The sequence below is a fragment of the Ovis canadensis genome, chromosome 3 (genome assembly GCF_042477335.2).
Source record: "Ovis canadensis isolate MfBH-ARS-UI-01 breed Bighorn chromosome 3, ARS-UI_OviCan_v2, whole genome shotgun sequence".
NCBI classification, from domain to species: Eukaryota; Metazoa; Chordata; class Mammalia; order Artiodactyla; family Bovidae; genus Ovis; species Ovis canadensis.
This window is the reverse complement of record NC_091247.1, coordinates 56,554,890-56,567,799: the sequence shown is the minus strand read 5'-3', so window position 1 is coordinate 56,567,799 and position 12,910 is coordinate 56,554,890. Positions and strand designations below refer to the sequence as shown.

At 35.9% G+C, this 12,910-nt stretch overlaps 1 protein-coding gene across 1 annotated transcript in view; it reads right to left on the bottom strand.

The window, feature by feature from the left end:
• The window catches only part of DNAH6 (dynein axonemal heavy chain 6), a 286,898-nt gene that overhangs the window by 194,721 nt on the left and 79,267 nt on the right, over positions 1-12,910 (bottom strand). The window contains exons 18-22 of the mRNA XM_069583083.1: positions 12,376-12,519; positions 9,130-9,342; positions 8,363-8,455; positions 5,661-5,780; positions 278-458 (exon numbers count right to left, since the gene is read on the bottom strand). Coding sequence (XP_069439184.1) covers positions 278-458; positions 5,661-5,780; positions 8,363-8,455; positions 9,130-9,342; positions 12,376-12,519 — 751 coding nt within the window. The remainder of the gene's footprint in view (positions 1-277; positions 459-5,660; positions 5,781-8,362; positions 8,456-9,129; positions 9,343-12,375; positions 12,520-12,910) is intronic.

Genomic DNA, 12,910 nt, shown 5'->3' with positions numbered 1-12,910 from the left:
GCAACATTCCCCAAAGCTACACACAGAAAAAGAAGGAGATGCTTGTGTGTCAAAACCATGAACTGAGCTGAAAGATAATGATGATAATACATTGATAGTAATAAAATAACAAGTGTTCAATTCACATTGCTTATCAAGAGTGTCAAAGGTACTACAAATGTTCCTGGTCATCAGTGCTGACTAGATGAAGGGTTGAATGTACCACATATTATTAGAATCTTACAGGTGATGAATGCTTTGGATGACTGTAAAGTCTTTTTGTGTGTTTCTTTTCTACCTGGTTGAGTAGCTGCTCGGAGAGCGTTAGGCAGCCGGTTAACCTTCCTCATGATTTCCTTCCATGACTTGTCCACTTGAAGGAACATCTTGGCCTCTGCAGGCAACTGCCTTTGAATATCTGGAGCATTAAAAATACTTTCTAGGTAGAGCCAGTTTCTCTGGCAGTTCAGCCATTCTTCCTAGGAGAAAAACAAGGACATTATCAAATTTTTTCACGCAAAGTTGAAAATACACAGCTATGTTAAAAATAACTATATGAGGATTCACTGTATTTTCTACATCTTGGCAGTGTCTTACAGGCCTTAATTTTTCATTAAAAATTTTTTTTATTTTATATTGGAGCATAGTTGATTAGCAATGATATGTTAGTTACAGGTATTCGGCAAAATGATTGAGTTAAACCCACAGAAGCATCAATTCTTTTTCAAATTATTTTCCCATCGAGATTATTACAGAATATTGAAATGAGTTTCCTGTGCTGTGTAGTAGGTCCTTGTTGGTTATCTATTTTATTTTTTATTTTTATTTTTTTTTCGTTAAACATGCTTTTAATTGTATAAAATCTCATATTTAAGTAAATGCATTTAAATGACAGTTTTAAAACTGATGAACCCATACAGAGAGTATATTCGTATTTTACTGAACCTTAGTAAAGTATTACTTGTCCTGGCATCTTATTCACATTCTTTAATTACAATATCACTTTGTGATATATATCACATAGTAAATATTTAATTATAATAAAAAGTCCAACTCATTTTCAAAGTAAAAAAGAAATTATTAACTGTACACTGATATCTCCTAATACTAAAGACAGAAACATATCTATATCTTAAAAATCACTGGAACTAGGAACTACACTGTCAGGATGATGCGGTATATCAATCTCTTTTTCTTTTCTTCTTATTCTCTTTTCCTTTTATTTTTGTTCTCTTATTTTTGTTTTCTATCATATGTTAGTAAGGGTGGTTTTATCTGCATAATAAGAATCATACCCATTGATGTATTTCAAAGAAAATAATAATCTATTGCTTAATAGCATCTAAAAGTACAAAGCATTTTTGAACTTAATATAAATGTGAAATGTCAGATCAATATGGACATGTAGGTTAATTAAAACATATTTACAGATTGAACATCTGTTCAAAAGTACTGATGGGTTTATATCTAACATATTACATTCAAATACAACTCTTTCATTGGTGATTTATTTTGATTGACAGTATGAAGCACAAAAATGTTTTAACATTTTTCTAAACCATTATGCAATAAGTAATTGATTGAATAATGTTACTTTCTCTAAACACGCCAACTCCATGAATACAAAGTACAAAACTTTTCCATTTTTGTTTTTCTTGTGTTAATAGGGCATTATTTTACAAAGAGTTAGGAAATTACTTAGAATTGAAGAAAAGTACTAAAATAACTATTTTAAATGTTATAACTGTTCATATAATACATTTTATTTATTTATTTATTTATTTAATTTTTTTTTAGTTTTTTATTTTTTAAATTTTAAAATCTTTAATTCTTACATGCGTTCCCAAACATGAACCCCCCTCCCACCTCCCTCCCCATAACATCTCTCTGGGTCATCCCCATGCACCAGCCCCAAGCATGGCATTCTAACATGTATACTATCATGTAAGAATTGAATCGCCAGTCTATGTCTGACGCAGGTTATCTATTTTAAATAGAGTAGTGTGTACATGTCAATCCCAAACTCCCAATCTATCCCTCCCCTGGCCCCCACCCTTTCCCCTCATAATGATAAGTTCATTCTCTATGTCTCACAGCTCCTTTGAAATAACACCTCTTTAAAATACCCAAGATTCATCTCAGCCTAATTCCAACTCATTTTTTGGTATGAGTAGAGTTATAATGAGTCTACTACTGTGTGGTAACCAGAATGGACCCAAAGAAAGAGGATTAAAATGCCCAGAGGAGACATTCTACGGGGGAAGCAAGATGCTTCAAGGAATCTGAAGGGTTGGGAAGCTGTTAAGTTTAGTGATTGTTTCCAAATATATAAAAAGGTTCTTTGCCTCAATGAGGTCTATATTCTTTCCTCTCCTTCCTTTTAAAGAAGAAATATAATTCACTTTCTTCAATTAAAAGAGTAAAACCTGCTTATAACAGAACATCTGGCAAAGACATAAGACTGGGAAGAAGAAGAAAACCATATACTCTCTCTCCTCTCAGAGATGACCACTGTTAATCAAAGACACCACAAGTGCAGGGTCAGATCTAAAGTCTGCAGACCTCACCTTTCCGCTGTGCCTCTTGCCATCACATGTGCAGGCCTGAGATTCGTAAAAGAGCATCTCCCACCTCATTCTAGATTTGGGGGCTATGCCTAAACCCTAATATCCCAGCCACTCCCTGGTTTATTTCAGGTTCATACTTTCTACGCAGTTAATTCTCTGGAGGGTCTCTGTTATTCAGGGATCAGATTATAAGGTGTCCATTGAAGAGGATGGATTCCTGAAAAAGGTCTCTATGAAACAAAGATGAGACAAATTGTCTTTTCCTACTTAGTGCCTGTATTAAGTCACAGATAACTTTTCATATTAGAACATATAGGGAAGTGTCACCCAGGCATGTCTGACTCTTTGTGACCTCCTGGTGGCTCAGAGGTTAAAGCTTCTGCCTGCAACGCGGGAGACCTGGGTTCGATCCCTGGGTCGGGAAGATCCCCTGGAGAAGGAAATGGCAACCCACTCCAGTATTCTTGCCGGGAGAATCCCATGCACGGAGGAGCCTCGTGGGCTACAGTCCACAGGGTTGCAAAGAGTCAGACATGACTGAGCAACTTCACTTTTACTTTCTTTTCACTTTCAGACTGTAGCCCACCAGGCTCCTCTGTCCATGGAATTCTCCAGGAAAAAACACTGGAATGGGTTGGCATTTCCTTCTCCTGGGGATCTTCCTGACCCAGGGATCAAAGGATCTGCCTCCTGCATTTCAGGCAGATTCTTTACTGTCTGAGACACTAGGGAAGCCCCAGAACATAGAGGAACCCAAACACAATTAATTAAGTTTAAAAAACTGAAGTCGAAGAAAGACATTGGATGGGAAAAAAATTAGAGTAAGTGGGCTTTTTGTTTTATTATGGGATAATCTGAGGTAGAGTAAAATAAAAAGAAAGTGTGTAAGAAAGGAAGAGCACCATGGAGACTTCAAGGAATAGTATTCAGTTCAGTTCAGTCGCTCAGTCATGCCCAACTCTTTGTGACCCCATGAACTGCAGCACGCCAGGCCTCCTTGTCCATCACCAACTCCCGGAGTTCACTCAAACTCATGTCTATCAAGTCGGTGATGCCATCCAGCCATCTCATCCTCTGTTGCCCCTTCTCCTACTGCCCCCAATCCCTCCAAGCACCAGAGTCTTTTCCAATGAGTCAACTCTTCACATGAGGTGGCCAAAGTATTGGAGTTTCATCTTTAGCATCATTCCTTCCAAAGAACACCCAGGACTGGTCTCCTTTAGAATGGACTGGTTGGATCTCCTTGCAGTCTAAGGGACTTTCAAGAGTCTTCCCCAACAACACACCAAAAGCATCAATTCTTCGGTGCTCAGCCTTCTTCACAGTCCAACTCTCACATCCATGACTACTGGAAAAACGATAGCTTTGACTAGATGGACTTTGTTGGCAAGGAATGTCTCTGCTTTTGAATATGCTGTCTAGATTGGTCATAACTTTCCTTCCAAGGAGTAAGTGTCTTTTAATTTCATGGCTGCAGTCACCATCTGCAGTGATTTTGGAGCCCAACAAAATAAAGTCTGACAGTGTTTCCACTGTTTCCCCATCTAGTTCCCATGAAGTGCTGGGACCAGATGCCATGATCTTCGTTTTCTCATTGTTAAGCTTTAAGCCAACTTTTTCACTCTCCTCTTTCACTTTCCTCAAGAGGCTTTTTAGTTCCTCTTCACTTTCTGCCATAAGGGTGGTGTCATCTGCATATCTGAAGTGATTGATATTTCTCTCGGCAATTTTGATTCCAGCTTGTGTTTCTTCTAGCCCAGCGTTTCTCATGATGTACTCTGCATAGAAGTTAAATAAGCAGGATGACAATAGACAGCCTTGACGTACTCCTTTTACTATTTGGAACCAGTCTGTTGTTCCATGTCCAGTTCTAACTCTTGCTTCCTGACCTGCATACAGATTTATCAAGAGGCAGGTTAGGTGGTCTGATGTTCTCATCTCTTTCAGAATTTTCCACAGTTTATTGTGATCCACACAGTCAAAGGCTTTGGCCTAGTCAATAAAGAAGAAATAGATGTTTTTCTGGAACTCTCTTGCTTTTTCAATGATCCAGTGGATGTTGGCAATTTGATCTCTGGTTCCTCTGCCTTTTCTAAAACCAGCTTGAACATCAGGAAGTTCACAGTTCACCTATTGCTGAAGCCTGGCTTGGAGAATTTTGAGCATTACTCTACTAGTGTGTGAGCTGAGTGCAATTGTGTGGTAGTTTGAACATTCGTTGGCATTGTCTTTCTTTGGGGTTGGAATGAAAACTGACCTTTTCCAGTCCAGTGGCCACAGCTGAATTTTCCAAACTTGCTGGCATATTGAATGCAGCACTTTCACAGCATCATCTTCCAGGCTTTGAAATAGCTCAGCTGGAATTGCATCACCTCCACTAGCTTTGTTCGTAGTGATGCTTTATGAGCTTGCTGTGATAAGACCCTTAAGGTGGCCCCAGGACCTGGGATTCATGTCCTTGTGTGATCCTCTCCCCCTGAGTGTGGGTGCCACCTGTGACTTGCTTCTAGTTATGGAGAATATGGTAAAGGTAATAGGATATTCACAATTAGGTGTACAGTACAGAAGGCTATAACCTACATCTTGCCTAGAGACTTCCTCTTCCCTGCTTTACTGATGAAACAAGTCATATTGTTGAGGAAGTCCATGGGAAAAACTGAGCAACATGGAGGAGCTGAGCATGGCCTCTGATTGACAGCCAGTGAGAAACTGAAGCCCCTTGTCCTGGAATTGCAAGGAAATGATATCTGTCAGCATCTTCCCTTAGTTGAACCTCTGATTGGAACCCAGTCCTGGCCGGCATCTTGAATGAACCCTTGTGAGACCCTTAAGCATAAGACCCAGTTAAGCCATGAACTCCTGACCCACAGAAACTGTGGGATAATAAATGTATCTTGTTTTATACGACTAATGTTTGTGGTTTTTGTTTCACAGCAATAATAACTAATTATTGATGGTATGATCCATTTTCCTTATATTCTGAGAATAATAAAATGTCAGTAATTGAATCTCATATCTAAACTCTATACTATCTAACCCCAAGTGAACAAATGACTTCTAAGGTCCTGTGACTCCAATTCTCTGAGTCCATGAATTGAAATTATCCTTACTCACCAGTGTTTGATTAAATAAAGCAAGCTGTTTCTGCCATTCGTCTACTCGAGCTTTCAGTGGGCCAACGTAACGTGATGAGGCAATGGTTGCGATGTTGATGGTGCTGTCGTCAAGAAGGACCTTTCAGGAAAGGTGAAGAAAATACGTGCAACGTCATATGTTAGTGCTCTCAAAGATAATTACAGATATCTAACTCCAAGAGTCTATTGATTTATTTTTATTTTTACCTAAAAATTTTTATTTTATATTGGAATAGAAATTTCTATTGGATTTACAACATTGTATTAGTTTCAGGTGTACAGCAAAGTGATTCAATTACACACGTACATATATCCATTCTTTTTCAGATTCTTTTCCCATCTAGGTTATACAGAATATTGGGTAGAGTTCCCTGTGCTATACAGTAGGTCCTTGTTGATTATCTATTTTATATATAGTAGTGTGTATATGCTGGGACTTTCCAGGTGGTGCTAATGATAAAGAACCTACCTGCCATTGCAAGTTAGACACAAGAGATGTGGCTTTGATCCCTGGGTCCATGGTGTTGCACAGAGTCAGAGATGACTGAAGTGACTTAGCACACATGCACCCAATGTGTATATGTTAATTCCAAACCACTTAAAAGTCAGCTTTCTGAATCAACAGCTTAGTCCCACCCATTATTTCTCACCAACCCATTTCCTCTCCTTCTTCCCTTCACCAGGATTTACAACCCACTATGATGTTTTCTTCAGTGTCACCATGGAACTTCTGATTGTCAAATCCTGGCTATTTCTGTCATTATTAATGGCCCACATTTCTGTTTAGCTAAGCCCTTTTCTTCAATCTCCCTCTACAAGTTATCTGGTACTTTACACCACTTTGTCATCCAGGTCTTTATTTCTCAAAGTGCTCAAAACTTGAAAAAGTAGCTGCCTGCTTTATCCAATGAAATATCATTCTCCCTCAATCATCTTGAGGAAGAGGAAAAGTGAACTCATTCATGTCAAGCTCTGGATGATTATAGACAAGTTTTCATCTACCTCCTTCCCCTACTCCTTCTCCATACGCCACAGCAACCCTTGCAGAACATGTACATTTTAAAAAACGTGTCTTCTAATCTAAAGAATTTTCACTATTCTATTTAAATTATAAACTTCTTCAGAGCAGAAGTCCCATCACCTGCTATTACCTGGTCTCATGCTAACTGATTTCCATCTTGGGTCTGCTCTCCCCTGCACCACCCAGAATACGGTCTGGTCTTGCTCTTCTAAACTACACCTGGCAGAGACATTTCATCTCCAATTCTAGTTTGGGGACTCACTAAGAGAATGGGGCTTTGCTTTAAAAAAATATTTTATTGAAGTATGATTGATTTACAGTGTTGTGTTAATGTTAGCTATATAGCAAAGTGATTCAATTATACATACATACATACATATATATATATATATATATACACTTTTTCACATTCTTTTCTATTATGACTTATCACAGGATATTGAATATAGTTCCCTGTGTGGGATTTGTTTTCTAAATTGAGTTACAATCCCCATATTCCTGTGCTAAACAAATATGCCTTTGGATATTAAGTCACTAAGAATATTCCAAACACATGGGTTATATTTATCTTCTTTTGCTGTTAATAGAGCATGACCATTTACTCCTAATCTCAAAAATTTCAAGTGAATTTAGCTTCTTAGTGTGCTATAAACATGAAATGCTTATTCATGCTTCTTTGCCTTATTTAAATGGTTTAAAGTGCCTTCTATTCTCATCTATAACTATTAATATCAAACCCTCATATTTTTAAGGTCTAGAATGTCTTGGCTGGTCTAGCAAGGATTCTCTGATCACTTCAGCTACAACTGATCTCTTTGCTATTCCAAATTCTCCAGCAGTTACTGACTACAAGATTTTTAACTCATATATATATGTATAGTTGATAAATGAATATAGAATGAAATAATGGAAACTCCATAATTACCCTAATCTCCTCCTAATTGCCTTTAAAATTCTTAAAATCTTCTTTCGTTCAGTTCAGTTCAGTTCAGTCGCTCAGTCATGTCCGACTCTTTGCGACCCCATGAATCGCAGCACGCCAGGCCTCCCTGTCCACCACCATCTCCTGGAGTCTACTCAAACTCATGTCCATCGAGTTGGTGATGCCATCCAGCCATCTCATACTCTGTTGTCCCCTTTATTAGATGACACTAATTTGCTTAATTTTATTGAAGAGTATTAATGCATATGGAAACGTGATACTTTAATGTGTATTCCTTTCCATCTTATGTTTTGATTAAAAGGAAAAAATTATTTATATATATATGTCATATCTATTGCTTTGATAAGTATTTCATGTACAAGCATTCATGTCCTGGTGGCTCAGTGGTAGAGAGCCTGCCTGCCAACACAAGAGATGTGGGTTTGATCCCTAGGCTGGTAAGATCCCCTGGAGAAGGAAATGACAACCCACTCCAGTATTCTTGCTGGGGAATCCCATGGACAGAGATGCCTGGCAGACTACTGTCCATGGGGTCTCAAAAGAGTTGGACATGACTTGATGACTAAACAAATATTCATATTCATATTTTGCCTTCTAAATTAGATTTCTCCCTAACAACTTTCATATTTCAGTCCTTCATTATAATCTCCCATAGGATATTTAGGACTAGGTCTGGCAAGAACCTTCACCATAGGTTTCAATAATCCAGTTTACCCACCTGTATATCATCTGTGCCACCCAGGATAAACACATCTTTGGAGTCACGGTGAGGCAAGACAACAAATTCAGTTGTTTTCCAAGAATCCTCCACCTAGGAGATTGGTCAAGTCTTAGTATATCTCAGTTCATTTACTTTTAGGTTGATAAATGAATATGGAATGAAATAATGGAAAACTCCATAATTATCCTAATCTCCTAATTGCCTTAAAATTCTTAAAATCCTCTTCTCCATTAGGTGGCACTTATTTGCTTAATTTTATTGAAGAGCATTAATACATATGAAAACTTGTGATACTTTAATGTGTATTCCTTCCCATTTTATGCCTTGATTAAAAGGAAAAAAATCTTTTTACATAGATCCTTGGTAGATGTGTATTTTTAGAGTAAGGAGGTTAAACATCCTAATGAAAGAAATCTTCTCAATGTGCTTTTGAAGCATTTCATAGAGTTAGTCTTCTCTAATATGTACTTTGAAAGATAATATATTTTGGCATAAGAGATCTTCCTTGGTGTATGATTCTTTATACAAAGCATGCAAATGTGTTGCCATCAAGTTCCTGTTGGAGTACAAGCTAAGCAGAAAGAAGATATGTATAGTGGTGATAACAATAATAAAGATAATAAATGTAAAGAAACAGCAGAAAGATAACTGATAATGAGAAGGTGGAACTTGCAATGTTGACAAACAAAGTTCATAATCTTCCCACTGAATATGAAAACCTTTGTATCTCAAGACCCTCAGAATACACATTTTTTCAGGTTTACCTTTTTAAGGATTGTTTCTAAGGCAGCTTCTCCAGAAGCCTGTCCAGAAATGTCCTGAATTTCTTGGCCAAAGTCAAAAACATGTAACTCAATGAGCTTCTCCAGGGTTAATGGAACTTCAAGGTCCACTAGGGTGGCATCAACTGTTTGTTCAATAGCTGCCCAATGTCTAGGCTTCAGAGTTGGGTTCCTCAGGTCAATGATAACTGGAAGCTGGAAAACACACACTCTCTGAGGCACCATTCTTTTTATCCTAAAAAATACAGTCCCATTTGGGCATGTAAAAAGCTGGAAAGAACACCTCTGATGTGTGTAAACAATGAAAAATCTGGACAAACTGCAAATTAATGACTTGTATTGAATCCATCAGAAAAGTGAGGTTGCAGCAAAACCAGCTAACTCAAAATTTAGAGACACTGGTATCCATAGTTTCCTCCACAGAAATAAGTTTCTGAGAATTTGTTTACCAAGGAGAGATACCTTGGGTTGCCATTTAAGCTCGTTAGAAGATGTAGCTGAATTTAAAAAATAAATTGCTAAGACTGAGTGTAGGGTAGCATGAGAGTGTGAAGTCTCAGGGGCAACAAATACATAGAGGGGTTCACAGAGAAGATTGGAAGAACCCTAAGAAAGCCTATCTTACGGGATGGTCAGAAACATGCAAGTAAAGAGATAATAAGAAAATACTTGTACATTGCTGGAAGAAAACAAAATCTGCCAACTCAGAATTATATGCCAGTGAAAATATCATTTAAAATAAAGGATAAAGACACAAATTTGAGCAGCTCATTGCCAGCATACCTACTCAATAAGAAATATTAAAGGAAGTTCGTCAGGCAGCATGAACACTATGAGTCAGAAATTTAGATCTCTACAAAGAAATGAAGAATATTGAAAATGGAATATATGTAAAATAGATTTCACTTTATTTCCCATTTTTATTCCTTAAAATGTAACTATATAAAACAAAAATAGCAGCAACATGTTGTGTTCATACTACATATAAAAGTGAAATACATGACAACATTAATACAAAAGATGAGAGGGAGGAATGGGGAATATGGTATTATAAAATCTTTATACTCTACATTAAGCAGTATAATATTGTTTGAAGGTTGATTTGGATTAAGTGAAAATCTAAAAACCGGTGTGAACAATAATTCCACGGAGAAGATAAAATGGAGTAAAAAAAATATACAATTAAATCAAGAGAGGGGAAAAAAAGAGGAAAAAAGAAACAACAAACAAATAAAAAACCCAGCATGATAGCATTTTTAAACCAATCACATCAATAATGTTTTAAATATGAATGGTCTAAACATGTTAGTTAAAAGACTTAAAAAATCAGATTGTATAAAAAATCAGGAACCAATTATGCACTGTTCAAGAAATCCACTTTAAATATAAAGACAAAAATTAAAAATAAAAAGATGGAGAAAGTCATATCATGCAAATTCTAAAAGAAAGCTATACTATATATACAAATTAATATATAATTGTATTAATTTCGACAATTCAGTCTTTAGAACAAGAAATCTTATAAAAAATCAATGAAGCCTCTCAGAAAACTAGGAAACTTTGTTATCTTAATATAAGGCATCTATAAAAATATTTGACTAAAATCATACTTAAAAAGAGATTGAATGTTTCCCCTTTAAGATCAGGCACAGGACAAGGATGTTTTCTCTCATTACTCCTATTCAATATTGTATAGAAAATCCTGCCCAGTGCAAGAAGGCAAGAAAAAGAAAGAAAAGACACACAGATTATAAATGAATAAATAAAATTGTCTCTATTCACAGCTGAAGTAATTTTCTATGTTTATAATTCTGAATAATGTACAAAAGCTCCTAAAATTAAAAAGCGAATTTAGCAAGATTACAGGATATAAGATCAATATACAAAGGTCAACAGTATTTCTACCTACCAGAAATGAACAATTAGAATTTGAAATTAAAAGCAATATCATTTAAGATAACATAAAAGAATAGTTTTAAATCTAACAAAGTATGTGCATAATCTGTATGCTGAAAATTACAAAACATGGAAAATTTAAGAAGATCTAACTAAATGAAGGGATAGGCTGGTAGGAAATTAGAAAATTCTATCTTGTGAAGATGTCAGTTCTCCTCAAAATGATCTATTGATTTAACACAGTCTTTCCCAAAATCCAAGCAATTTGTTGTACATATTGATAAGCTCATTGTAACATTTATATGGAAAAGTGAAAGAATTTGGATTGACAAAATTGTGAAAAGAAGAACAATGAAGAACTTACACTACCCGATTTCAAGGTTTTCCAGCTATAGTGTTCAACACAGTGTGGTACTGGTGAAAGAACAGACTTACAGAGCAACAAAATAGAATAAAGTATTCAGCAACAGACTAAAAAATATAGTTGGCTGATTTTCCCCAAAGATGCAAAGACAGTCAATGGAGAAAGAATACTCTTATCAAATAATGGTGTTGGATCAACTGAATATCTACCTGAAAAATGTAAATAACGTAAAATAAGTCATATACCTTAATTTAAAAAAAGCAAAACTATAAAACTTCCAGAAGGAAATACAAGAGAAAATTTGTGTGATCTTTAGGTTTGGCAAACAGTTGTCAGATACTAACTAAAAAAGTAATATGTAAAAGAACAAATATATTAATAGGACTTGATTCAAATTTAAGCCTGTTGTTCTGTGAAAGTCACTATTTATGGACTAAAGTCACTGACTGGGAAAAACATTTTCAAGTTACATATTTGAAAAATGATTTATATCAGACTGTATAAAAAAGTCTTAAAATTCACTAATAACAAAACAAGCCAATTAAAAATTGAGCTAATAGCCAGACAGACATTTCAGCAAAGAAGGTGGATGAATGGCAAATAGACATGGGCAAAGATGATCAACATCACTAATCATTAGAAAAGTGTAAATCACCATTATGAGATATTACTACACATTATTAGAATAGTTAAAAAACAAAGCAAACCAAATTTTTAAAGAACTCCTTATTGATAACAAGTGCTAGTGAGGATGAGAAACAGCTAGAATTCTCATACTACTCAGTTGCATGATTTGGCCAGCTAAGGAGAAGGATGCAGTTTGTGCCTCTGCAGTAACTGAATTTGTCTGTTGCTTCTTCTCTCTGCAAAGGTAATTTAAACAAGGAAGAATTCCTGGCTTTGGTCTCATTAGCCTCAAGTATAAATGATTGACCTGGAGTTTCTGAGATAATTTCATCCAAGCTTACCTTTTCTTTCATTTTTTCCACCTTACTTTTTAGCTGGGGCACGACACTGTTGGGTGGCAAGCCTTTTTCCAACTGAGTCACAAATTTGGCATATTTAGAAACTTGACCATTTAGAAATTCTGGATCCAAGGAGTCAAATTTGGACTATGAAAATTAGGGGGAAAGAAGTTAAGACATATGATAAAAGGCAAACTTGAAATAGTAAAAATTTCTTTACTCAGATTTTCTGGTAGCTATGTTGTCAAATCAAGTCAACTTTACACTTTTTTAAATGGCTCTACGTATGAAGATTTCTAATAGTAGATCAGGCATTGTTTATTACTTTCATGTCCTTTTCTCACATACCATCAAATGCAGTATTGCAATCCCTGTAATTTATTCCTTAGGGCCAATCACTGTAAAGTTGATAGCTTTTTTTAAAAAAATAGCTAATTTTTATTCTTGTGACCTACAAACTTCTTACCCAGTAGTTTCCTATTATATTTGATTATGTACCCCTTTAATGTAACTTATTTAAACATGCACTTCAATGTAT